This window comes from Macadamia integrifolia, unplaced genomic scaffold, assembly GCF_013358625.1.
Source record: "Macadamia integrifolia cultivar HAES 741 unplaced genomic scaffold, SCU_Mint_v3 scaffold1420, whole genome shotgun sequence".
Classification (NCBI taxonomy): Eukaryota; Viridiplantae; Streptophyta; class Magnoliopsida; order Proteales; family Proteaceae; genus Macadamia; species Macadamia integrifolia.
Genome location: NW_024868196.1, coordinates 238,098 through 265,484, shown reverse-complemented (window position 1 = coordinate 265,484; position 27,387 = coordinate 238,098). Strand labels below are relative to the sequence as shown.

The 27,387-nt window shown below is 40.5% G+C and overlaps 1 protein-coding gene across 2 annotated transcripts in view; it reads left to right on the top strand.

Annotated features, from left to right (window-relative positions):
* The window catches only part of LOC122063671, a 41,408-nt gene that overhangs the window by 12,743 nt on the left and 1,278 nt on the right, over positions 1-27,387 (top strand). For both annotated transcript variants that reach the window (XM_042627366.1, XM_042627364.1), the window contains exons 4-6: positions 8,935-9,033; positions 9,199-9,321; positions 9,539-9,801. In XM_042627366.1, coding sequence (XP_042483300.1) covers positions 8,935-9,033; positions 9,199-9,321; positions 9,539-9,801 — 485 coding nt within the window. The remainder of the gene's footprint in view (positions 1-8,934; positions 9,034-9,198; positions 9,322-9,538; positions 9,802-27,387) is intronic.

Genomic DNA, 27,387 nt, shown 5'->3' with positions numbered 1-27,387 from the left:
AGGGGGAGGGAAGAGGAGGGGTAGGGGACAAAAGGGATAGGGTGTCAATACCTGCTGGAGGGGGAAGGAAGCCGAGAGAGATGGTGGAGTTGGTAGTAATAGGCAGTAGCAAGCGATGGCAGGGGTTCCAGCAATGAGAGTTGGAGCAGGCATGGCATGGTCTTGACTTGCTTGATAAGCAGTGTAGGGGCGTGCCCAAGGGGGCGAGATAAAGGAGTCGATGCAGATCGAGTAGACCTGGGTGATGACTTTGCATTGGATCAGGCGATTGGGGCCAATAGTGGGGGAAGCAGGTGACCATCTGGTCTTTCTAGCAGAGACCAAGGAGAGTAAGACACAGAAGCACCATTTTGGGGAGACGTGGCTTGGCACTGCCCCTGCTTAGAGAGCAGGGCAGGGTGTGAGCCTCGTTGAGGGGAGGCAAGACGAAGGCAGTGCAGCATGATGGAGTTACCAGGGTAGACGTGGCATAGGCCTGCCCTTGCTGAAAGAGAAAGGCAAGCGGAGGAGCCTCGTTAAAGGGAGGTGAGGTAGATGAAGAGCGAGGGATGGTTTCTGGCATAGTTGTCATGGCATCGCCAAGCCGACGATTTGGCGTCCTGGCGGAAAAGGAAGTTTATGGCAGTGCTACGATTTACGTGACTCACAAATGGCAATCGCCATTGGCTGATAGGCGTTGCCATGGCACTGCCATGGACGTCAGGTCACAGCTGATTCACTAAGCGGTCGATTTTTTGTAAAATGCAGGATGATTTTGATAGGGCTATGTTGATTTTTGATGATTTGATGTTGCTTAATGTTGGTTTATATGTTATAAGGTATATATTGTAGGCTTGTAGCGTGCTAAATAACTTTAGAGAATAGGGGAAATAAAAAAGTAGCATACTAAATAACTTTAGAAAATTGAAAAAATAAAAAATGACACATGGGCGATTTGACCGCCATGGCAACGCCATAATGGGCGATTCATCGTTAAATCGATTAGCCACCCCTCGACCGCCTTGGATCGATTTGACGTTGTGACAACTATGGTTTCCGGTGAAGACATGGCCGAAACTTTCCTCTGTTGGGAGAGCAGAGCAGGGAAGGTAGCCTTGTTGTAAAGAGGACAGAGAAGTAACAGAGGATTGTAGTCGGGTGAGAGGAATGCTCCAGGGGCCGAGGAGGTGAGGTAAATGGAAGGGTGGCTGTGTGGTAGGCCACCAAGGAGCCATCGGGTAGAGAAGAGGACCCTGCAAGGAATGGGTCGGGTTGAGAATTGGACCAGAGGAGCTAGATGGATGGTGGTTAGTAGTTAGGCCAAGATGGGCCAACGGGGAAGGGTTGGAATCTAACGACGTGAAGGGCCGAGAAGAAGGAAAGGGGGCGGTGAGCCTAGACGACATATGGATTGAAGAGTTGGGCCTAAAAGAAATGGGAGCAGTGGGCTAGTTCGAGTAGTGGGATGGAGAGGCAGAGGAAGGAGGGAGATGGGCTGAGGAAAAGAGGAAGTGGTAGGGGAGATGAATAAAATAGCAAAAGGAGAAGGGGGAGGAGGTTAGGGTGACACGATGGATAAGAGGGGTGGAAGGCAGTGTCAACATTTGTTGTAAGAGGCAAGGGATCAACGACATCACCTAAAGGAGGGGAAGAGGATGGAAAGGGGGTATGGCTAAGGTAAATGGAGGTGGAAGCAGTGGCTATAGGCGACAACGAATGGTAGGGGGCAGCATCGTCAGAGCTATAGGGCCTGGAAGGGCGAGCAGTGGATTGACCAATGGACATCTAGAGCACCCAGCAGTCGAGCTGGTGCGACCAACACATGGGCTAGCAGAGGGAGCAACGGTCTTTATTGAGTTTGCTGGAGTATGCTCCTTCGACCACAGCTGGGATTGCGATGTGGGATAGAAGCGATGGTGGGAAGAGGGGTAATGTGGATGGTGGGGGAGGCGGTGGTGGTGGTGAGGGAGGTGGTTATTAAAGGTTTGCAGGTGGTGGTGGATTGTTAAGTGGAGGCGGAGGTGTGTGCATGAGTGGTATGGATGAGGGTGGTTGATGTGCGGAGGTTGGAGGTATTATGAGAGGTGGGAGAGGAGGGAACAACCGTGGAAGGGAGGGTCATCATATCATCAGGAGCAAGAGGGGCAAGCTTGTTGCAACTCGAAGAAGGATGTCCAAAAATCTTGCAGTTGTTACTGTGGGGCGGAACCCAATCATAAATTATTTGTTAATGGAAGGCCACCCCTTCATCGTCCATAACTATGACAGAGGAGTGAGGCGACACATCAGCGGAGACTTCGACATAGATACAAGCATATGAAAGTCTTTGCATTCTCTTGGTTCTGATGTCTGTGAAGAGTGGTGTGCCCATTATGGAGCCAATAATGCTTAATCCTTTTTCACACCAGAAGTGGAGAGGGATGTTGGAGTGTGATCAATAGGGGAATAGAGCAGTGATCGATATTGTGGAGTTGCATAAAATGATTCCAGAGCCGAAGGAATATGGGTTTGCTGCCAAGCATGCCAAGGGCCACCCTCAGTAGCTTTGAGCATATCCTATTCCATTGTAAATAGAAAGACTCCGTTGTCAAGGAGGTAATTGTCAAGAAGCCCCTTTTGTTTCAATTGCATAGAGAGGGAGCTTTTAACAATGGTGAAGCCCACAGTGGGAGGCCACACCGGGTTCAGGGTTTCTATAAACTCCATTCAGTAAACTTTACTCCCTGATTTTTTATGACAATGTGACTCAATATTGATTTATGATGATTTGATGTGGCTTAGTATTGAACATAGTTTTTAAGGCGGTAAGGCGACGGAGGCGTTTGAGGGTCTTTTGGAGCGCCTTAGCGATAAGGCGGGCATAAAGCGTTGCCTTATCGACTAAAGCGTTCATGTGTAATTTTTTTTATAAAACCAATCTATTTGGCTCAAATCCTAGTTGAATCCTATTACTCATATGTTAAATAAATATTAAAAGTTCATATTCATACCAATGTAAGATATTTATCAAGAAAACAAATCAATAAAGTGAATAAACTAAGTTCATCTTCATCAATCATTAATCATCAATCATCAATCATCAATATTCAATCATCAATCATCAATCATCAATCATCAATCATCAATCATCAATCGTCATAACATATTAACATATAATATAAATACATAATTATGAAACAAAATTATAAATATCAAGGAAAGAAGACATAAAAAATACAAGTATTTATTATACTTACCTCTATGATGCCAAAATGAGTGCCTAAGCCATAAGGTCATCGACCATATTTCTACTCCTGTCAAAGAAGAATGAAGCTCACCATTGCCGGAGCAAGCTCACGGCTGCCGGATTAGTGGTTCTTCCTTGTTCCTTGATTCCTTCTCAAAGCCCTTTCTTAAAACCCTTGATAAAATCCAAACCCTGTTTGTGAATCGTGTTTTTGTTTTGTTTGTTTTGGTTATTTTTTGTGGAGTAAAGCTGATCCCATACATCTTAATTGTTAACAAAACCATACACCTACCAATAAAAAATCTATATTTGGAATCTTCATCAAGTAATTTTAAAATGTGTATTTAAAAAAAACTCATAAGGCGCCACTTCACATAAGGCAAAGCACTGCCTTACCATCTCTAGACCGCATTAGCACCAAGGTGCTGGTAAGGCGACGCCTTAGCAGCGCCTTAAAAACTATGGTATTGAATTTTTATGACACAGGGTATATGAAGCATACTAAATATGTTTAAAAAAAAGGGAAAATAAAAAATAACACTTGGTCTCCTGGTTCGCTTTAAGGCGGGCAAATTATTGCCAAGCGCTTAGGCAACCCTCCAACGCCTTGGTTCGCCTTGACGCCGTGACAACTATGGGGTGCATAACCGTTTATTGACTCTAGGGGAATAGCGGATATGGTGAAGCTTTCCAAACTTACTAGAATCACAATCTAAAATAGAAATAGAAGGAAAATGAGAAACAAGCTTCTGTAAACTTTGCAGAGACGGATGACCTAAATGAAAATGAATCTGATGGGGGCTTAGAATACTTGAACATACAAGGGAAGAGCTGTCTTCAACTCGACGGCCTCTACCAATCGTCTTTTTCGTCTTAAGGTCCTGAAAAACACATGAATTATGAGAAAATATTATGGAACAAATGTAATCTTGAGTTAACTTACATATAAAAAGATTAAAAGGAAAATTTGGTAATTGAAGAACAAATGATAATGACAAAGAAGAGTTAAGACGAATATTCGTAGTGCCTTTAACTTTCACAACAGACCTGTTAGCCAACGTGACAGTAGCAGAAGACTCTTGAAAAGAGGAAAATAGACTTATCACACTAGACATATGATTATCCATGGACGAGAAAGATGAGGAAAACATGTAGTAGCATTACTTGTTTGGACAAAGCAGTGGAAGGCTGAGGAGGTTGATTTTGAAACTAAGTATACTGTGCAAATTATTCATCTGTCATCTTGACCATTTTACGTTCAGATAGTCCAAGCTGAGAAGGCTGAGAAGACTCAGTAATTGCTAGTGAATTGGCAAAACTACTTCTAAGGAGGTTTGCCATGAAGTTTCCAGCAAAAGAGTTGGATATGTTCTGTTTTGCCACAATGGTGGCATGTCCGTGCTGCCTCTAAACTATGTAAAGTGTTGGAGTTACCAGAAGGTTGCTTTTACCACCTCCAGTGCCAGTATTACGTACTCCACCTTGGTCATTATTCTGAGAAAGAAGAGTGGAACTTTCTGCTAGTGCAAGATTATGAAAATTCTCTCGAGCTACTTGTAAGACTCGAGAAAAGGTATTTATAAGAGATGCCACTTTATCACCTCTAAGAATCTGAGACTGAACAACATCATACTCTGATCCAAGACCACCCAAAAAACCCTTAACTGTGAGCTGCTATTGCTAGTTCTGCATCTTCTGCACATTACCACTAATAGGAAGTAGAGAGTTCAACTCTTCATACATCCTCTTGAAATCAGCATAGTACTGGGTTAGAGGTCAACCCTTCCAATCAACCTAATAAAACTCCTGAGGTAGCTCATAAATGCGAGAGAGGTTGTTTTGTTCAGAGTACAGAACATTCGGATCATCCCACAAGCCACAACTCCTTCATAGTGTTACTATGAGTAACAATGTCAATTATAGAGTTATACATCGAATTCAACAACTGTCCCAAAATATGTGCATCAACCATATCCCATGTAGTGTCATTAGCAGGTTTAACCTTTTTTAGATGTTTTTGTTTGTCACGACCAGTCAGAACCAGCTGCATAATTTTCTTCCACTGTTGAAAATTGGCAGCTCCTATATCTATATGATATCCATACCCTTTGCTCCGTTTTTTCCGTGCGGTTTGGAATTCTACGATCGATTTTTTTTTCCCTATCCTTTACCCTTGTGAATGAACCGAAGGACTGTCTCATTATGATTTAGGTTGCATCCTAAACAAGGAGCAACCCAGTGCACGAGGCTCCGGCTACTGCAGGGTCTGGGAGGGGCAAGTGTATGCAGCCTTATCCTTTGCTTTGCAGAAGAGGCTGTTTCCAAGTTTTGAACCTGTGACCATGTTGCAATAGTGCAACTTAACAGTTGTGCCACAGGCTCACCCACTTATCCTTTCCTAATTTTGATTACTTATTTTATCCTTTCCTTAGGGTCGACCTGCTATTGATATAACTATGCGATTGCAGATTTTATTATAGTTCATTTTAAATTTCTATTTATTGAAGTAATAATTATATTGTCTTTTTACTCCTATGAGAGGATGAGGATACCACCTCAGTGACAACATTTTTTGCCTCAATTTCAGCTATGGATGCAAAGAGATCAATAGAGAATCACACAAGTAGAAAAAAATTTGATCCACAAAGAGATAAAAAAATCGTTCTAATCTCTTATTAAGGTTTTAGATCGCACAATTGATTGATCGTATATAACTGACCAATACTAATAAGGGAACAAACTAAATATCCAGACAAACCTCCAACAAATCAGCAACCAGAGAGGATCGACTTAGATCACAAAACCCTAATCTGGGTGACAAAGGAGAATTCCTGTGGTTGGGTGTGTAGTGCTTTAGTGATGCTCAAATTTGGATTGAATATCCCTGTTATGATGCTTAATAAACCCCTAAAAGGATTTTCCAAATTGAGACTACACTTTAGAGATATGGCCAAAATCGATTTTGGCAGAGAGCCAAAATCGATTTTGGCAGAGAGCCAAAACCTTGACAGCTATAATTGATTCCTCTGAGCAATTCAGTCCTCAAATCATAAAACCTAACCAATAATTACTCACAATCATAGTTTTTAAGGCACTGCTAAGGCGTCGCCTTACCAGTGCTTTGGCGCTGATGCGGTCTAGAGATGGTAAGGCAGTGCTCCGCCTTATGTGAAGTGGTGCCTTATGGGGGTTTTTTTTTTTTTTTCTTAAACACATTTTAAAATTACTTGATGAAGATTCCGAATATAGATATTTTATTGGTAAGTGTATGGTTTTGTTAACACTTGAGATGTATGGGATCAGTTTTACTCCACCAAAAATAACCAAAACAATCAAAACAATAACACGATTCACAAACAGGGTTTGGATTTTGTCAAGGGTTTTAAGAAAGGACTTTGAGAAGGAATCGACTAACAAGGAAGAACCACTGATCCAGACAACCATGTTGCTCTGGCAGCAGTGAGCTTGCTCCGGCAACGGTGAGCTTTATTCTTCTTTGACAGGAGTAGAAATATAGTGGATGACCTTAGGGCTTGGGCACTCATTTTGGCATCATAGGGGTAAGTATAATAAATACTTGTATTTTTTATGTCTTATTTTCTTTATATTTATAATTTTGTTTCATAATTATGTATTTATATTATATGTTAATAAGATTGATGATTGATGATTGATGAAAGATGAACTTAGTTTATTCACTTTATTGATTTGTTTTCTTGATGAATATCTTACATTGGTAATAGGAACATTTATGAACGTTTATTGATTAATATGTATTCATATTAATATGTTAATATGAACATTTAATATTTATTTAACATATAAGTAATAAGATTCAACTAGGATTTCAGCCAAATAGATTGGTTTTATAAAAAAATTACACAGGAATGCTTTAGTCGATAAGGCGACGCTTTATGCCCGCCTTATCGATAAGGCGCTCCGAAAGACCCTCAAACGCCTTCGTCTCCTTACTGCCTTAAAAACTATGCTCACAATAGTACCCTGAGTTGATTCTTCAAGACATATGATTGATCAAAATCAATAACTTCCATTCACAAATCAACAAACTAGGGGATGAAACCACCCCCTCTAAGAAGTCGTGGAACCCTTAAGAAGAACCAATAACAGCCAAGTAGAAGAAGAAGGGGCTGTTACTAGTGATACAGTGATACCAGAGATCGATGTGCTTGCTTAGGGATCAAACTCTGATACCATGTAGAGAGAGAGAGAGAGAGAGAGAGAGAGAGATGATGGTGGAACTTGGGACTCCCAATCAATGAGATTGAGATTGCACTACTTCATTCATTATATAAACTAAGTATTGCAGAAGTTCTACTAAAAATTGAACACCAAAATAGGAAACAAAACTGACGTACCTAAGTCTTACCTAAGTCCACAAGGACTAGACCGAAACACCCCTACGAGGAGTCATGACTTCGCTAAACAGCAAGTCAGACTCCTTTCTGGTAGTCATTTATCCAAAAAAAAAAAAATGAGACTCGAGATAATGACTTCTAACACTCCCCCTCAAGCTGGAGCACTCTGTTAATTCATTAGCAGACAGACAAAAAATTTTAATACTGGCTCCACAGAATCCAGGTAAGACCTATCTGCAATTGGGGTGTGAGCTATAAGAACCCTGTTCCATTCTGTTAGTTCATTAGCAGTTCTCATAGTCATCACTTCAACCCAAGTAATTTGTGGCATTATCCCAGGCTCAACCTGCATCACATTAATTCTTCCTACTGGCTATGATAAACTTTGGACAGGGTTCATGCAAATTGTTAAAATAAGAATATACTTATTGAAACTGGACTCTCTGGATATTTATAGAGTATGGATTTGTTATTTCCAACCATAACACGTTACCCTCTTAACTCCCAAGTTCTTGTGGTTTCTCCAACCAATATACTGTAAGTTTGTATAGACTAGACGTTTCATTTGATCAGGCAATATATAACACCGCTAGAAAGTGATAAATACCTTAAAACCCAGTAGCACAACCATGTTGCCATCATATTGGATAGAATACTCATACCCATGTTCAATGGAGACCTAGGGATGCCCTGGTAAGGAGGAGTGACCACATCCACATGGAAGGAACTAAAAGAGGTAGGGGTAGGCCTAAAATGACCATTGATGTGGTCGTCAGAAAAGACATGCAGATGCTGGGCCTTGGATCTAGTATGACCTCTGTTAGAAGTCATTATCGAGAGGAGTCGGTAGAACCGGTTAAAAAAAAAAAAAAAAAAAAATCTTCTCTTTCCTTCTCGTGAGCTTCCTTCGGAGTTGGGAATGCATGAGAGCGCCAAGAAAATAAGATCATCCTTCGCTGAAGGAATGCAAACAAAAGCAAACAGGTGAAAAGACAGTATGTATTCTGACGAAATGCTATTGATTTTAGGACTATAATGAGGATGATATATATATATATATATATATATTTGTTTTGTGTGTGAAAAATAACCCTTGTTATTGACTATTGGGAACATGCGAAGTGATGTTTTGATCAACTAGGGATTAGGTGCAAATGTGAATTGCCTTAGTTCCCAAAAGAAGAATCTCCATTCATCAGAAAAGAAAGAAAGGATCTCCGTTAATTTGAAACTTTCAACCAGCTGTAGGATACCCATGTCATAGTTGCAGGTTTTCTGCTGTTTTTGCTTTGGCATATTTGTTTTTGTTTCACATTCTTTCAAGTACTTTTGGTAACTGTTTCTGAAAAGCAGAAGCAGTGGAGAGCTGGCGCCAGGAAAAACTACGAGAGGTCAAACAATTAACACTTGGACAGACAACCTTGAATTCAACCATTCCAGCCGAAGAAGCAAGTATAATATTTTTCCTTTGAATCAACACGTTTCTTTTCCATTTCTGTTTATTATCATGTAAAAGAAAATAATTGATTCTCCTATTTTCTTCTGAGCTTCATTTTTCAGAATATTTCATTGATTTCTACCTGTTGCTGGGCATACTGAGATCTCTTTTCTCTGCAGAGAAGCTTTTAATAGCCTTGGAGTCTGATTGGATTGTGCTACTTGAAGAAATTGGCCTTTGGATGCCAGCTGAAATCGTCCAGAAGGAACATTATGATAAATCTGAGAGGGAGCTTGAACTTGGTAAAATTTCATTTCTTTATGCTGGTTAAACTTTATTTAATTTCTGTCTCTACAACTTTGTTTAATTTCTCTCTAATTTTCACCACCTAATATTCCATCATCCTTCATTCCACTTGTGGGAAGTATGACTGTGTCTTTTGGCCTGTGTTACAATCAAGAAGCCTAGGAGATTTACAATATCTGATTGCCTCCAGCATGCTCTACCTCTTTTCTTCAGAGGATCAAATTATACCTGGCCGGCCAATTCCACCGGAATGCAATGCCGAGATTCATACGGATTATGATGGGACTGCTGTCAGATGGGGTCTTACCCACCCTAAGGAAAGTGCTGCTGACTGTTGTCAGGCCTGCTTGGATCAGGCTAAACATGCGAAGCTGGGTGAATTGAAATGCAATATATGGGTTTATTGCCCTTCTGAGACAGGGTGCTATTCGCCAGATATTTATGAACACAAGCATCAGGAGTGCTGGCTGAAACATGTAAGGCTTGACTTGGTTTTATTAATTTATTTTTATTTGTTTTAGTAGTCTTGCTGGGTATACAAACCAAAAAAAAAGGAGTCTTTTTTGGGGTCAAATGTTTGTGAGTTTCCAGGTCACATCCCCTACTTCATCCCCATTGAACCCCTCTATTTAATGTGGGGCAAAACACGTAATTGGCAAAACCATGGAAATCCGACCAAAATGCAGAGTAAGCGAGCAGTTATGGCAATTTACAAACTATCTTGACCTGCACCATTATTAGGCTTCAACATTTCCTCCTTGCTCAAATAAAAACAACTTGTCCTTTCTGTCTACTTGTTGCCTTCCTTGTCAAATATACAAAATTACAGAGCAGCAGCAAGTTGAAACCACATTTGGGCAGTACCTCTAAGGGTCTGCCTTGAATGTGGATGGAATTGGAGACCCATTGGATCTTGCAGTTCTTTGGGATTTTGGATTTTAAGGGTAGTTTTCTTAAATTGCTATTTTCCCCATGATGGAGCTCTTGTAGAATGATTAGATTCTTCTATTATCGGCGACGAGGAAGGGAAGCTCAAATTTGTTGTTGACCTCACATCCAACTATCTAGCTATCATTCATGATTTCTTTCACCTTAGAAGATGAAGACTAATGCTAATCCAAATCATATCAAATTCATGAGTGCTTCAAGTGGGGACTAGGGTTTCAGATGAGACATACAAGTACAAACCCCTTCACCCTTGACATATGCACTTCTTCCTCAGAACCCTTTTTTTACTCAAATCAATGCTTGAATGGATTTTCTTCCTTTTGTATGTTAGGTGATTTAACAAATGTGCTCCTGCGCTATTGAGCTGCACTAAACACAAATTTCAAATCCTTTTAGAAAGGATTCTTGGCTTGCCTTAGACATTTACGTCATCATAGTTGTCATGGCGCCAAGGTGAACCAAGGCGGTGGAGGGTTGTCTATGCGCTTAGGGGAGAAGGCGCCCACTTTAAGGCGAACAAGGTGACCAAGTGTTATTTTTTATTTTCTCTATTTTCTAACATTATTTAGTAAGCTATATACCTTGTATCATAAAAAATAAAGATTAAGCAACATCAAGTCATTAAAAATCAACAATTAGCCATATTAAATCGTAAAAAATTAACATTAAGTTATAAAAAATCAACATTTAGATAAATGCTCTTGTTCTATAGTAAGTTTGATTGGTCAAATGATTTTATTTTTACATGAGACTTTTTGTATTAGTTATAACATAAAACGAACTTTCTAACAAGTCTAAGATTACTTAAATCAGAGTTGTAATGACAAAGTTATCCTCCGGTCAAACTTAATTTTAAGTGCGCGAATGCTGTTAAAATCGTCTGAATTAAAATAATTTTATGGATATCAAAACAAAAGATTATTTTACCGGACTTTTGGTTTTTAGCAATGTTTTAACATGATAGAATTTATAAAATTTTCATAATTGAGAAAAACCCCAGCATTTAAAAGTTGAAAATCGCCCTATAACCAAAATCCAATTTTTGTTCTTGGACTGGGGGGTTGACTTTTTATCCTTTGAAATTTGATTTTTAAACTATTTTTATTGGATTCAAATATGGGGTATTTTCTTATTTATGAATAATATCTTAAGTAAATGGTTTTGATATTTGTTATATTTGGCATAAATAAGAGTAAAAAAACAAGACGACATGCAGTGCAACAAGGCGACTATTGCCTAGGCCCTAGGCAAACCGCCTGGATGCCTAGGGGACGCCTAGGCGATGCCTTGACAACTATGCAACGCCATTATGACCCTCGTTAATATCCAGTCTGTTCGTGGCTAGCATAAAGGACAGATGAAGCTAGTGAGTTTCTGGAAAATTTTTTTTTTGACCCAAATTTTGCCAAAAGAAAAAGGAAAATTGAGAAACTGTTGGACTTCTAAAACTAACATTATTTGGTGGGCTAATGATTGATTTCTTGGTTGTGTCATTTGGTACAATTTAGTGAAGTTTTTCAGTGCTGTGAACATGGATGATGACCACCTCATTATGTTCATCTGGATTTTGTATTTGAATTATTGTTTTTTGCATCTTGAGCAACATTATTCTGAGGGATGGAAGTTAGTTATCTGACATTTTCTATCAGGGGGGGTCTACCAAACTCACTGTTTTTGGAAAATGTTGAGTAGAAACTAGGTATTTCAAGATGGCGATTCTGTCTGAGACTCACAATCCTCCTAATCCCTATTAGCCATCTTCAGTGATGACCCTTCATGTTTTATTTGAAGCTTCCCTAACTCGATTGAGAACATAAGAGAATTGATATCAGGTGTTAGTGTAACAGTATTTGGAAACCAAAAGAATAAAATAAAATAAAAATCACTGGACTGGGCTTTAAACTTCAACTTCTTAAATGTCACTACCTGACCTTGATGTAGATCAAAGTATGAGGAAGAGAAGAGTGAACAGTAATGATGCCCTATATGGTCCTTCAAAAAGCTATAGCTGTCCAGGGAAATTTCCCAATAAAGCTGCTAGTACCAGGTGAACTCATATTGGCTAATGTGGAAGAGAAGGATATGGTAGAGAGATTCGGCATGGTGCACATTGAACCTCCATAATATCTAGCAAGTCGAGTCTTATGTCGGTCATATAGAACACCAACACATAGAAAAAGGGCTGGAGGAACCGGTCCACGTATATTTGTTAGGAGATCTTAGGGTTAGTTAGTATTTTCTATTTTCATGTTACTTGTTTGGCAAGAACTTTGTTTTAGGTTTAGTTTCCTTTTTTATTTACACTCTAATTTGTAAGCTGAAACTACTCCTATATAAGGACTGCTGTAATCAATTGAAAGAGATTGAATGAAGTTTATTTGAAATGGCTATATGCTGTTTTCTATGGGATACGGTTGGGTGAGAGGCCCTAGGTGAGATGCCTAAACTTGAGGGATGAGATGCCAAAACCTAACCTTCTTCTCCTTTCTCAACCCTCCATCGCATTCTCGTTGTTTCTTTTTATTTTCTTCTTTATTTTAATTTGTGAGAGAGTGTTTTGAGAGTTAATTACAAGATTGTTTGAAGACTTGAAGCCTTCTAAGATTGCTGATCAGAAGCGCCACACACACACAACTTATTGATTTTCAGTTATAGGGTTTTCCCAGGAAGAATGTTCGAGTGCATAACTTTCAAACCAGATCTCTGATCACTGCAGGGATTTTTGAGGACCTTATGACCACCACTTGATCCAAATTTGAGGATCATTTGACGTTTCAGCCCTAGTTCTTGAAGAATCACCAAAAGTTTCCTTTTTCTTGCAACCAGCGTAACTCTCAATCCGGACGGCAGAATTTGTTCAATTTTTGATGGTTCGTTCCATCATATAGGATCTCCATCCGATCCAAAAATAAGCTTCATCTGAGTTGTGGTTTGTGAGTTCTCAAATTTCTCGCTATTCAGCCAGATTTTCAGATCCTGCCTGGGATTAGGTCCTATGTGAGTTAACCTTACATCAGACCTACGAATTCTTGATAAGATTCTTTGCTTACCTCTCACTGGTGTTTCATTGTGGCAACATTCATTTTGGAGCCACTGAAACCATTTGCTGCTCATAGCCACCAGGACATGCCCTCTTTTGGTATAATAGCTATTTCAAATTTTCATTGATTTTTTTTTTGAATAAGTCAAGAAATAGGTTTTCAGTGAAGAAACTGAAATTGTTTGGTTGCATCAATTGAAACTAGTTTCAAGAACAAGAAATCTGTTTGGTAGTCCACTTTTGAGAATATATTCTCGCTCTTTATGGCCTTCTTCTTTCTTTGCATAGGACCACTGATTATCAACGTAGAGACCTTGTCTCCTTGATCGTTCGATTCAGATTGTTTCACTTTCAATTCTTGATGCAGTTGGGCGATGGGTCTAGGGAAAGTTTAACTTTGATTTGATTTCCTTTTGGCTTTAGAAACAATTTCTTTTGGTATTAGTTAGCTTCTAATTTTAAATTAGTTACCATTTTGATGCTTTGAGTTTTATTTTATAAGCCATGTAATTCACTAGTAAGAGACAGACTTGAAGTTTTGAAAATTGAATGTTTTTGCTTGGCTGAATATGGACTGCCGGGACTTCCATCTCTCTCTTTTCTGATTTTCTCTCTTCTTTTATTTCTTTTCTTTTCTCTTCTTCTTCCCCTTTCCCTTCTTCTGCTGTTTAATCCTTCTTATTTCCTACTGTTATATTCTGTTCTGGGATACTCTGTTTCTAGGCAACGTTAGCAACACCACAAGTGTGGATCGATCTCTTTCTTGTGAGATCTGTTTGGGTCAAGCTTTTGGTCGAAGGAAGCCCTCCCCAAGGCGACTCTAACCCCTTGAATATCAGGCCTGAAAGTGACTCCTGCTCTGAGAAACAAGAACCTGCAACTCAGGTTGCCTGAAGCTACCGCCAGATCTGATTTTAGCAGGTGCTGCTTATCTTTGATTGCTGTTTTCGAAGTGTTTTCCTGTTGTAATCGACAGGCCATAGGGTATCCGAGCCTCACCCAAGATTTGGGGCTCAATCGATGCACTTGGAGGAAGTTCTCAGCATTGCAAGCCCTCTTTTACCTCTGGTTTTGTTCTCTAACGTGACTAAGGTAGAAGATGATATTTTCTTATTTACATTTAAACCCCATTCTTTGATATTCTCAAGATAACCCTTATTCTGGATTCTTATTTCAGTGTAGCCCCACGACTATTCCTATTTTCAGAACTGACATTTTCTTTGGATTTCATTCCTGTTAAGACCCTAGTCACGTATTTCACTCTAAAAGACTCCTAAATTGTACCAGAAATTACAAAATTGCAACTGGTTTGCCTAGATTGAATTATTTGTTAATTGTGGGCCCATAAGCAATCCGATTCCCTCGGATCCGCATCAAGTGGTATCAGAGCAAATTTCCTACAATTTTCTAACCATGACAGGTCACATCACCAATGTTGAATTGCACAAATTGTATCATGAGTTAGCTGAGAATCAACAAAATACTGATGCTAGGCTTGAGAGGACTGAAGCCAAGTTTGAAAAATTTATGGAAGAGATGTCTGCCTTTATGAAGAGGTCTGACAAGCGAGCTGAAGAAGGATCCTCTACACTAACTCGTTAGTTCAACACTTTACGGATCGAAGATGCACCTCAGAGGTAGCAACTTATTCCAGTTGTCCCCCAGGATGTCACCCGACAATTTTTTGATAGAGATTATGGCATCAAAGTTGAGGTTCCAGAGTTCAGTGGTGAAAAGGGACCTGAAGAATTCCTAGATTGACTTACTAAAGTGGAGAGGATTTTTGCATATAAGTCTCTTCCAGACTTGAAGAAGTGTGAACTCATCCTCACCAAGTTTATTGGGTATGCATGTTCATGGTGGGATGATGTACTGCATGCAAGGTTTGTCAGAAGACTTGGACCCGTTACCAATTGGGAGGTCATGAAGCAAATCCTGACTGAAAAATTTGTTCCTCTTAATTATGAGAAGGTAATGTTCCATAGACTGTTTAACTTGCAACAAGCTAACAAGGATGTGGATTCCTACACCCTTGAGTTCCACAAACTATCTTCAAGATGTCGACTTCAGGAAACAGACCAGCAACGGGTGATGTGGTATATCAATGAGCTAAGTACTGAGATCCGACTTGAGTTGGCTGACACTGATTTTAGGTCCATTGATGTGGCAGCAGCTCATGACAAGACAGCTAAAGAGAAGTCCATTTATTGGAAGAGTATGCTCAAGACTCCTTCAGTTTATAGACCTCCACCACTTATGGAGGAAAAAAAGTCTGAAGCTCGCAGAGTTTAAGAAAAAAGGTCAGAGTTCAACGAGGACAGTGATGGGGTGAAGAACATCAGATGCCATAGTTGTGGCGAGAAGGGTCACTACTCTAACAAGTGTCCCAATAGGACTCGTTCTATGAATGCAGTGGAGAAGTAACTGACACAGAAGATTGAAGATGAGTCTGCTTTATATCCTTATCCCCTCGAGGAAGATGATATGTTTGACTATGGTGATGAGGATGTAGAAGCTCATTCAGCTAGTTTTTCATCCTTTTCAAACAGACTAGTTGACAAGGCTCCTCTCTTCAGATAGAAGGGTACTCTTTTGAACGGTTCTGAACTTACTGATGTTCATACAATTGTTGATATCGGGGCAGAAGCAAACTTCATATCTGCTGAATTTGTTCGAGCACACAACCTTCGACAGAAGTAGCTTTTCAAGAAGATTCACGTGAGGTTTTGGACCCACAGCTTGAGAGGAGGTCACTGCAGTTATTTGAGTACACTTACAATTTGGGCTATTACAGTACCATGTAATTTGCTTGGTCACCCCATTGGCGCACTGCGACATTCTTCTAGGGCGACCTTGGCGACGACATGTAGGCATTCTCTATGATGGTGCATGGAACACCATTAAGGTGAAGCAAGGAGGTCGTATGTATTTAATAAGGCCACACGCATTATCATATATGCCACGTCATCTATTGACTCCTGCTCCAGTGACACTTCAACCTACTCTCCCTCCTCTTAGTGTTATGTTTCCATCTTTTGCTTCGAGATACGTGCCACCTCATCAACGAGCAACTTACAAGGGTATCTTGGGGGCATGACCTAACTCAATGGAGTCGAGTTCTTTCAAGACCGAGAAAGCTGATGCAGTTGGGCGATGGGTCTTGGGAAAGTTTGGCTTTGATTTGATTTCCTTTTGGTTAGAAACAATTTCTTTTGGTATTAGTTAGCTTCTAATTTTAGATTAGTTTTCATTTTAAATTAGTTACCATTTTGATGCTTTGAGTTTTCTTTTATAAGCCATGTAATTCACTGGTAAGAGACAGACTTGAAGTTTTGAAAATTGAATGTTTTTGCTTGGCTGAATATGGATTGCCGTGACTTCCATCTCTCTCTTTTCTGATTTTCTCTCTTCTTTTATTTCTTTTCTTATCTTTTCCCTTCCGCTGTTTAATCCTTCTTATTTCCTACCGTTATATTCTGTTCTGGGATACTCTGTTTCTAGGCAACGTTGGCAACACAAGTGTGGATCGATCTCTTTCTTGTGAGATCTGTTTGGTTCAAGCTTTTGGTCGAAGGAAGCCCTCACCAAGGCGACTCTAACCCTTGAATATCAGGCCTGAAAGTGACTCCTGCTCTGAGAAACAAGAACCTGCAACTCAGGTTGCCTGAAGCTCCTGCCAGATCTCATTTCAGCAGGTGCTGCTCATCTTTGATTGTTGTTTTCGAAGTGTTTTCCAGTTGTAATCGACAGGCCATAGGGTATCCGAGCCTCAACCAAGATTTGGGGCTGAATCGATGCACCTGGAGGAAGCTCTCAGCATCGCAAGCCCTCTTTTACCGCTGGTTTTGTTCTCTAACGTGACTAAGGTAGAAGATGATATTTTCTTATTTACATTTAAACCCCATTCTTTGATATTCTCAAGATAACCCGTATTCTGGATTTTTATTTCAGTTTAGCCCCACAACTGTTCCTATTTTCAGAACTGGCCTTTTCTTTGGATTTCATTCCTATTAAGACCCTAGTCACTTATTTCACTCTAAAAGACTCCTAAATTGTACCAGTAATTACAAAATTGCCAATGGTTTGCCTAGATTGAATTATTTGTTAATTGTGGGCCCATAAGCGATCCGATTCCCTCGGATCTGCTTCAATTCTTCTCAAGTTTAGTTCTTCCTTTGCGTAGGACAACTGAAAATCACCATAGTTCCCCCCCCCCCAATGCAGGGTAAAGTAATTCATGAACTATCCCAAGCATATAATATGAAAGCTTGAACCCATCCTACGTCAGGGTTTTTACTATCTCCAAGAACCTTGCAGCCCAAGAGAATTTTCACCATTGGAAACACAAATTCATTGAGCTTCTTCCCTGAAGCAGCCACTACAGAGAAACTAAACTACTTGATAAATCAATAAAACTAACCCACCCAAAATCACCCAAAAATATTCCAGCCAGACTAATCAACAACTCTCAAATCCAGAACTTCAAAACTCTTATTAAACTGTGGAAATGCAACTGCATCTTTAGAAACTAAAACAAGCCCTTGACCTTTTTTCCGAAAACACTCAACTTTTGAGCATCCACATCATAATCCACCGATGTCAAGCCAAACAAAAAAAACAATGATGACCTCAGCCTTATCCCAACTCAATGGGTCAGTTACATGGATCCGGGCAAAGACAATAAGATAAAAGAAAGTCAAAAGTGAGGACAGATGAAAGAACAATGAAAGTAAAAGGAAAGAAGCCCAACACCAGCAAAACAGGAAAAACTTAGCTAAATGGGGTCGGCTAAATGGATTCTTGCCCACCAGTCAGTTCTTTCTGAGGTCATTCTTGGGACAATCCCTAGACTATGCATGTCATTCCTCACAACTTCTCCTATGGTCATTTTAAGCCTCCCCTTAGTTCTTTTGGTTCCTTTTATTGGAATCAGATTACTCCTCATCCCTAGGCCTCCGTTGAACATGTCCATACCACCTCATATGACTTTTGTGGAGCTTGTCAAGGATCAGGGCAACTCCTGAGTCAACTCTAATATGCTCATTCCTTACTTTATCCTTCCTATTTTTATCGCACTTCTAAGTCATAATTGGGAATTCCTTGCCTTGAACTCCCACGTATCTTATACTAGTCACTACACCCACATACATGTCCTTAATTATATCCACATATGTACTTGATACCCATTTCTTTACTAGGACATGTCTGATTAAATCTCTAGGGATTCTGTCATAAGCTTTTCCTAAGTCAATAAAGACCATATAGAGATCCTTGTGGTTTTCTATAATTTTCCATAAGTCTCCTTAGTAGGTAAATAGCCTTTGTCATGGATCTACCTGGCATAAAACCAAATTGGTTCTCATACGAGTCCCTATTCTTAGGCAGGGGCTTTAATAACCTTCTCCTATGAGGTCTGGTCTTGATCGCATTGCTTGCAAGCTTGACAGGGTTGCTGTCAATGATGCTTGGCTTTCGTGCACCCAATCCTGTCTCCAATCGGACCTCCATAATCCTTCTCTTGCTCTGGAAGAGTCATCCCTCTCTTCTGAGCTTTCCTCCCTCCTTGCTTAGGAAGAGAGCATCCCCTTAAGCAAAAGTACCGCATCAGGTGGCTTGAGCTTGGCTACTCCAACTCGGCATACTTTCACAAATCCCTTAAAGCTAGAACCAACTCCAATCCCATTCCTTGCCTCCTGTACTCTAATGGTTCCACACCCTGAGGACATCAAGGCTGAGGCCGCTTCATACTTCAGAAACATCTTTTGCCCTCCCCAAGGTTCACAGTATCGGGTTTTGACCTCTGGGAAGACCGAAATTTCGTGGAAACCTAGAAAATTTCGAGGATACCGGGGATTTTTTTTCCAGTATGGTGGAAAGTTAGGTTTTGACCCCCAAGCAGTGTTTTTTTTTTGTCTGATTTTTTATGTACAACCTTTTTTAAACATTTCTAACACATTCACATCATTAGTTTCATAAAAAAAAACATAAAGTCTTACTTGTGTGGTGAACCAAAGGTTCGATAATCATTACGCTGACTTCTTGGCTTAAATTCTGAAACTTTACTATATAATGACTATATATATATATATATATATATAGTCTACAATCTACATCAAAACATAAGACATAATCTAAATAATCCAAAATAGATAAAAATATTACATCATGAACAGTTATCTATCAACACTCAACAGTAGTGACTCAATTACTCAACACTCGAAAGTGGTGACTCAATTCCAAGTAGAGTGTCTAGGTGGTTCCATCCCACGAGCTGCGTACCACTGTAGATGTCGTAGCCGCTCCTCTGAATGAGAGACATGTATCCTATGACATGTTCTGGGCCCAATTGTCTTGGTAATCTCTCACTGCTCTTGTATGAGATGCTCTTGTATAAGATTCATCATCAACATTAGCTAGGTATCCCAACCTAGGGAATGGGTTAGTCACAATCATAGGTTATGGCCCTTGTGGGTATGGAACAGAAGGTTGGGATGGATACGTAAAGATACTGTCAACAAATGATGACCCACCACCTGGAGAACCCTCCTGTTCGAATGAGAAAGAAGATTCACCATACTGTCCATAACCACTACCATATTCAAATGAACCTGTGCTCTCGAAGGATGGTCCACCGGCATATACACCATACTGTCCCGAATACCCATAATGCGATGCAGCTGATCCGGTACTCTCAAAGCCACTATCACCATGATGTACTAGACTAGGGCTCAAGTCAATGAAATCTGGTGCATGCCAATTCCCAGATCCTCCACCTTGTCCCAAACTCATGGATTCCATTGTGGCAAACAAACTAGATATATCTATGCTTTGGCCCATCTCATCTGCCTCATCTTGAGGCCCAAACCTTTTGCGTGGTCCTCTACTATAGCCTCTCTATTCTCAGGAACCATAATGTTCATCTTGCGTGGCATGTGTGAACTCAGTCTCCCCTGAGAATCTGAATGGAGCTGGTTGTGGAACCGTGTCACTATCTATGGCAGCTAAATCTATCCTCTTCAGCTCGTATGGCAGCTAATCTATCACCGATATCACACCACCACCACCACCACCACCATCATCATCATCATCATCACCACCTTGTGTCTGGTTAGGGAACTGAGTGGAATCCGATGAAGGCAACTGATACTCTTCGTCTTCAATTCCAGCACCAGGGTGGGCCTCAAATGGACGTGGTGACTCAGCGTGAATTCTTCCCTCTTCTAACATATATTCTTCCACATCAACACCCATTCCTGAAGCAATTTGACTGCTAAGCCAACCACTAGCCTCATCTAAAAGTGGCTCACCTCGATCTCTAACCCACCTCGATCTCTAACCCACTCACAAAGGGGATCCTCATCATCTGACTCAAATTGGAAGGTATCGGCAAGCTCGATTGGGGTAGTATCATTTTCCATGCCAAGGCGTTTGTGCTTTTCTTTCAATCTCATATTATAGTGTACATAGACCAAGTCACACAACCGTGCAACACCCAATCTGTTCCATCTCTTGGAGTGTATGAGGTTGAAAGTACTCCAATTGTGCTCACATCCAATGGCAGAACATGTCTGAGATAACACTTTAATTGCTACTTTGGACAAGTTGGGTGAGTCTCTTCCATATTGCACCCACCATTCAGCTGCATAAAACAATGAGAGACTATTAGGTGGGTTTCTCTGATGGTGTATAGCTGAATATGAAAGAAAAGAACAAGGTCATTGGACCAACCATCAGTAGTGGTATCTCGACCCGTAACAGCCGCTGCGCTGCCAAAACTCCCAGTTCCATCTCTAAAGGCTTTCATTTGCACGTCGGTACTAATGTTAGCAACTTAATGTTCATATCCTAGGTTAATATAATTGCATCAATTAATAACTTTAACACTCACCTCCGTGTTGATGATATTTTGTGCGGTTGGGTTTGACTCAATCTTCTCCACCACGGTGTGAACTGCATCTATGAGATCATTTCTCAAGCCAAGCCTATGCTTGTATTGATACTTGGGGTTTAGGTAATGAGCTGAAAATAGTTAAGGTGAATATTGGGTAAGCAAAAGTATATGTCAGTATTAACAAGTTCAAGTAAGGTGAATAAAGTAAAACTAACCACCCTTATGTAGAGGATGTGTGAGCTGCCTCTCCCAGCGGTCCTTGATATTGGCAAGGAACTTCTTGTTAGGTACACCGCTTCCACCTCCATCTTCATCATTTCAATGGCTGCCCATATGATTGGTAAGGTGGTTTCTTCTATGAGTCAACCAACTTTAAGACGCTCACTATCGGATCTAATATCTTCACCACTTTTTTGACATCATCCTAGAATTTTTTAGTAGAAATAGTGGCCTGGGCTGCTTTTCCTCCCTGAGAGTTAGATCCATCCCAATTAAACCACTCCTCAGAAGCAAACATGGATCTCAATCTAGACTTCTTCGTCTCAAAGCTCTTCAATGCGATATAGTTCATCGTGAACCTTGTCAATCCTAGCCTCACCAAGTCCCCACCACATTTTGTTCTTAATAAGTTCAGAGCAAACCCATGGTTGTACACATATGTGGTCACTTGCTTCGTTATCTCTACCACACTTTTTACAATCTTCAAAGCTCCCATTTCTTTTAACAGGAGATCTATACAATGGGCTGCATAGGGAGTCCAAAATAGATGGTACCTTCGATTGTTCATTAGCTTTCCCCAGCTTTCTTGAAGTTGCTCCCATTATCAGTGACAATTTGTACCACATTCTTGACCCCAACATCCTTTACCACCTCTTTCAAGAGGTTGTAGATGTATTTTGCATCTTTCTTCTCACTGGATGCGTCAACTGACTTTAGGAAGATTGTCCTTCCATCACAATTCACCATGAAATTGATGATGGACCGTCTAGTGGGTCCAGTCCATCCATCACACATCACGGTCATCCCATCATACTCCTACATTGGCTTCAGATCTGCAATGTAATCTACCGACTCTTTCTTCTGCTTTGGCAAATATACATTGTACATCTCATAAGCTGTTGGCCCCTTCACACCTGGAGCAGCCCTGCCAATCTCATCTAGCAAGTTTTGGTAATATGACCCTGTGGTCACATTGGCTGGAATGCTATGATAGAAAGCCCACTTGGAGAAAGCCATCCCCACTGTCTCCTTAACATTGCTCCACATTTGCTTCAATTTTAACTGTTTCGAGTCTTGCCTTAGATACAGTGTAGGATTAGATTGGAGAACATCAACATTACAGTTATGAGATGGTGGTGGGGGTGGGGTTGGGGCAAGGGGTTGGTCCCTCACACTTTGGGACCTCCTCAACGGAACATCTGGCTTTCTATATCTTAACCTCCTCCTCCTTTGTGCGTCAAGGTCTTCTTCAACTACTCGAGATGAACCAGCTCCCCTGGCCCTCTGTACCCGTCTTTCCTCATCAATATCAAGCTGGGCTCTGCTTGCTACAAAGGTCCTTCTCAATTGTTCAGCCTCTTGTGCCGTTTGTACATCATCCAAGTCAGGTTCCTCACTGTCATAATCTTACTCCCCCAACTCTAGCAATGACTCAAGACAAGCATCAAGGTATTCATCCCTAACTGCCCTCTTCTCCTTCCTCCTCTGCAACCCTCCTTTTAAATGCTCCTCTTGATCTCATTGGATACATTAGGGCAGCCCAGCATATTCTTATCCCCACCTGCTAGATGCCACTTTAATCTTGTGGCCCCACCAGACATGATTTTTTTCTGGCAATAATTACATTGTGACTTCCTCTTATCAGCTGATAGGGGTCTCCTATGCAGCCATGCAATGTCCCCACCTCTATCAGTCATTATGCAACACTTAAAATCTTCCTAGAAACATTGTTCAAACAAAAAAGATTTCAATTATAAACATATAGGCATACATAATGACTCATAAGAACAGTTAAAGATAATTGCAAATTCCCATCAAAGCATTATATTTTTTCCCTATTTAAAAATATTTTAAAAATAATTATTTAATTAATAAATAATAAGTAATTAAGAAACATCACATTAGTTTACAAACATGATTGTAAATGCATTTGTAATACATTCAATAAATTTCTTGACTTTTCAAACCATAATAAACAAATTTTCGTAATTATTTACATTCTTAAAATAATTTCAGCATATATTTAATGAATTTTTGAAGAAAAAAAAAAAAAAAAAAACTGAAACCATCAACTTGTAGATCGGCTGACGGTGTTCAACATATATTAAGTTGAACACCAAAGACCAACTATTAACCTATTTTTTTTCAAAAAAATGTTGTATGTAAATGCATTTTTGAAAATAGAAAAAAAAAAAAAAAGCATTAACATGCAAAAGAAAATTTGGCCATCGTGAATGCGTAGATCAGGTCCTCTTAAGCAACATATAAATATTGACATGATTCTATCATATTTACCAACATATTATATAAAAAAAAATGATTTTTGGAGAACTTAGAACTTACTTTTTTGGTCTAAGATGATTTTCTTGTATAGAGGAAAGCACTAATCAGCCTTAGATTTGAAGTTTGGTGGTCAAAAAATCAAAATCTTCACTGTTTCCCCATGTTTCCAACACTTGGGAGAGAAAATGCTCTTGTGAAGGTTGAAATATGTTCAAAACAGTGGCTGGTTTCCAATTCAAAGTACTTAAACACTTAATAGGACCTGGTTCAACCCAAATGGTCGAACCAGGTTGAAATATGCGAAATTTCAACCGAAACATGGGAAACCTTGTCGAAACCTGTCGAAACCAGGTCGAAACAGGTATTTTTTAAAATCCCTATGGTTTCGTTTCGAACTTGGTTGATACCTGTGAAACATGCGAAATTTCGCATGTTTCGCTTGAGTTCTTGAACCATGGCCCTCCCCTTCCTCCCTCCTAACACCTTCTCCCCCCCACAATATATATCCCCTAATATCCTCCCCCTCCTCAGTGCCATCTCCTTTGACTCTAAAATCCTTACTGACATCCACCCCGGTCCTGATGGCTTTAGCATGGGCTTTTTCTCCTGTTGGGAGATCAACCTCATCTCTGCTGTCAAAAGCTTCTTCCTCAACCCTCCTATGAAAGATGGAGCCTCCGCCATGTCTGATTTCAAACCTATCTCTTTGTGCAACCTCCTCTACAAATTCATCGCCAAAATCCTTGCCACTCGTATCGAGGGAGTTATTGTTGGCAGGAGCATTGCGGACAGCATCATCGTCTCCCATGAAATTGTCTGGGGTTTTGGCAGGAAATCCCACTTTCCTTCTGCCCTCCTGAAGATTGACATCCATAAAGCTTTTGACTCCATCAGATGGAGGATTTCATTTATCAAGTCCTACTATCCGTGTCCTTCCCCCTCCCCTTTGTCAACTGGATCTATGCCTGCATCTCTTCGCCCTCTCGCTCTGTCTGTGTCAACTGTTTCCCAGCCTGATTCTTCGCCTCTTCTGTGGGTACTAGACAATGATGCCCCTCTCCCCTCTTTTCTTCTCCCTTGCTTTTGAAGTCCTCTCCAGATCCATTCAATCCCATATTGATGATTTTCTCATCTCCTAATACGGAAATTTAAATCTATCAACCTCACACATCTTGCTTTTGCTGATGATCTTATGATCTTCTCCAAAGCTGACCCCCGTTCCATTGAAACCATTCTCTCCTCCCTTCGCTTCTTTGAATCCATATCTGGTCTTCGCATTAATCTCCTTAAATCCAACATCTTCCTCTTGGACATCTCAGATGACATAAAATCCTGTCTCCTTGACCTCACTGGTTTCTCCCTCGGTTCCTTGCCTGTCAAATACTTGGGCCTCCCACTCATCTCCTTTAGGTTGACTGCCTATCATTGCACCCCTATGCTGGACAACATCCGCAAAAGGCTCCAACTTTGGGAAGGAAAGCTCCTCTCCTATGCAGGTCGTTTGGAGCTCATCAGATTTGTCTTCCAGTCCTCCTACATTTACTGGTCTAGTGTCTTTGCCCTCCTCAGGGCCACCATCAAGGCTATTGAGTCCCCTCTTTTGCTCCCTCTCTGGAAGGGCGAGGAATCATCTAGATTCCTTCATCCCATCCGTTGGTCCTTTGTCTACCTCCCCAAAGCCGAGGGAGGTCTTGGTCTCAAAAGGATCAATGATGTTAACTTTGCACGTATTCTCAAGCTCATCTGGAAGATTGCTTCCAAGTAAAACATCTGGGTCTCTTGGATCTATTCCTTCCTCCGCAAGGATTCTGTGGATGGTTCCTTACGCCAATGATGCCTCCTGGGTGTGGTGTAAAATCCTCCAGGCTAGGCCCCTTGCCGTGGACTCAATTTAATAGAAGATCGGCAATGATCGTTCCACTTCTCTTTGGCTTGACAATGGCACCCTTTAGGTGTTCTCTTTCTCCAAGTGGGGCCTAAAATGGTCTACTCTTCCAGAATTCCCAAAGACTCCCAAATCTCTTCCATTATCGCCAATGAATCTTGGCATCTGCCCACCACCCCCAACCCTATTTTTCCCCTTTTGGTCCTCACTCCCCACTCCCCCTCCCCCTCCCCCTCCCTTTCCCTTGGGGAAGATAGATTGATTTGTCCTTTCTCCTCTGGAATCTTCTCCTTTGCAGATCAATCTATCTCCTCTGGAATCTTCTCCTCTGCTTGGCATCTAGTTCGTACCCTTGGTATCCCTTGCCTTTGGCACGAAATCACTTGGTTCAAATTCCCCATCTCTCGTCACAGCTTCACCTTTTGGAATGACCCAATCTTTCCTTATTCACCGCCATATCCTTGTCCCCCGCTTGTTGACTTTGTTGGAATGGCACTGAAGATACAAACCACCTCTTCTTTGAGTGTCCCTTCTCTTGTACTGTCTGGAAAAAAGTCCTTGCCCTCTGCTGGCCTTCCAGAAAATCTCTCTTCCACTCTCCCGCAAATGGATTTGGTTTGATATGACCTTTGTAGATAAGACCATCTGTGACATTGCTGGCAAACTTGCCTTCGAAGCGGCCATTAGTCACATTTGAATGGAGCGAAACCTCCATAGATGGAATTTTAACTCCAAGTCTTTTGACAAGATTTGAAATGCCATCTACCTCGAGTGTCTCCTACAAACTAGCTCTTATGCCTTTCATTCCGGTTACCAGGTCCCCAAGGAACATTCATATCCTCTTGGGGCCTTCCCAATCCATTTTGTCTTCCCCTCTCCCCTCTCTCCTCTCTACGATGCAACATCTTTTTTGATTTAGTTTTTCTTTCTTTACACTTGGGGTTTGTATACCCCCCCTCCCTTTTTTTTCCCCTCCTTGGTAATGAATTTCTTATTCACAAAAAAAAAAACCTTCTCCCATGATTTTATAGGATGACTCATTAGCGTTATGCTTCTATAGTTATAGCAGGTCTGAATATCACTTTTATGTTTATAGACTGTGACTATGATGCTTCTCCTTCATTCAACTAAAATTTTCCTACAACAAAAACTGAGCAACCTTTGCAAAGATGTGCACCAAAATGTCTGTTGCTTCTGAAACACTCCAAAACTGATGTGAACTTTTGAATTTAAACAGAAATCTCAAATTTTCTGCCCTAAAAAACTACTATTACTGTACAAAACCCACTTGAAAACCACTAGTCTTCCAAAATCACTACAGGAGTCGTCGTTGGGGATGGGGGGCTGCGGTGGCCACTACGGAGGAGAGAGAATCGCAAGATTTTTTGTGAGTTTTAAACAAGTTTACCTTTCTACCCTCAAAAAGCCATTGTGAACACTTGCTCATTAAACTGCATAATAGGTTGAAGTGATTTCAGTCTGAAATTGAAATAGCTCAATTTTTTCAATTTCTATAGCTTCCCGGGTGGAAATCATAACAAAAGCTCCCGAAATAGAAATCACTCCCTGCAATCAAAATTCAAATCACACCAAATAGGTTGGAGTTTCAAATTCCAACCTGAACTGGTGAACCCAACCGGTAAAAAGGGAACCAAACCAAACTGTTAACCGTTTGGCTTTGGATTTTAGGGAGGAACCAAACCTAAAAAACCAATAAAAAACGAGAAAACACAGTTTTGTCCATTATTATTATATATATATATATATAAACTGAACCGGAAATAAAACCAATACAG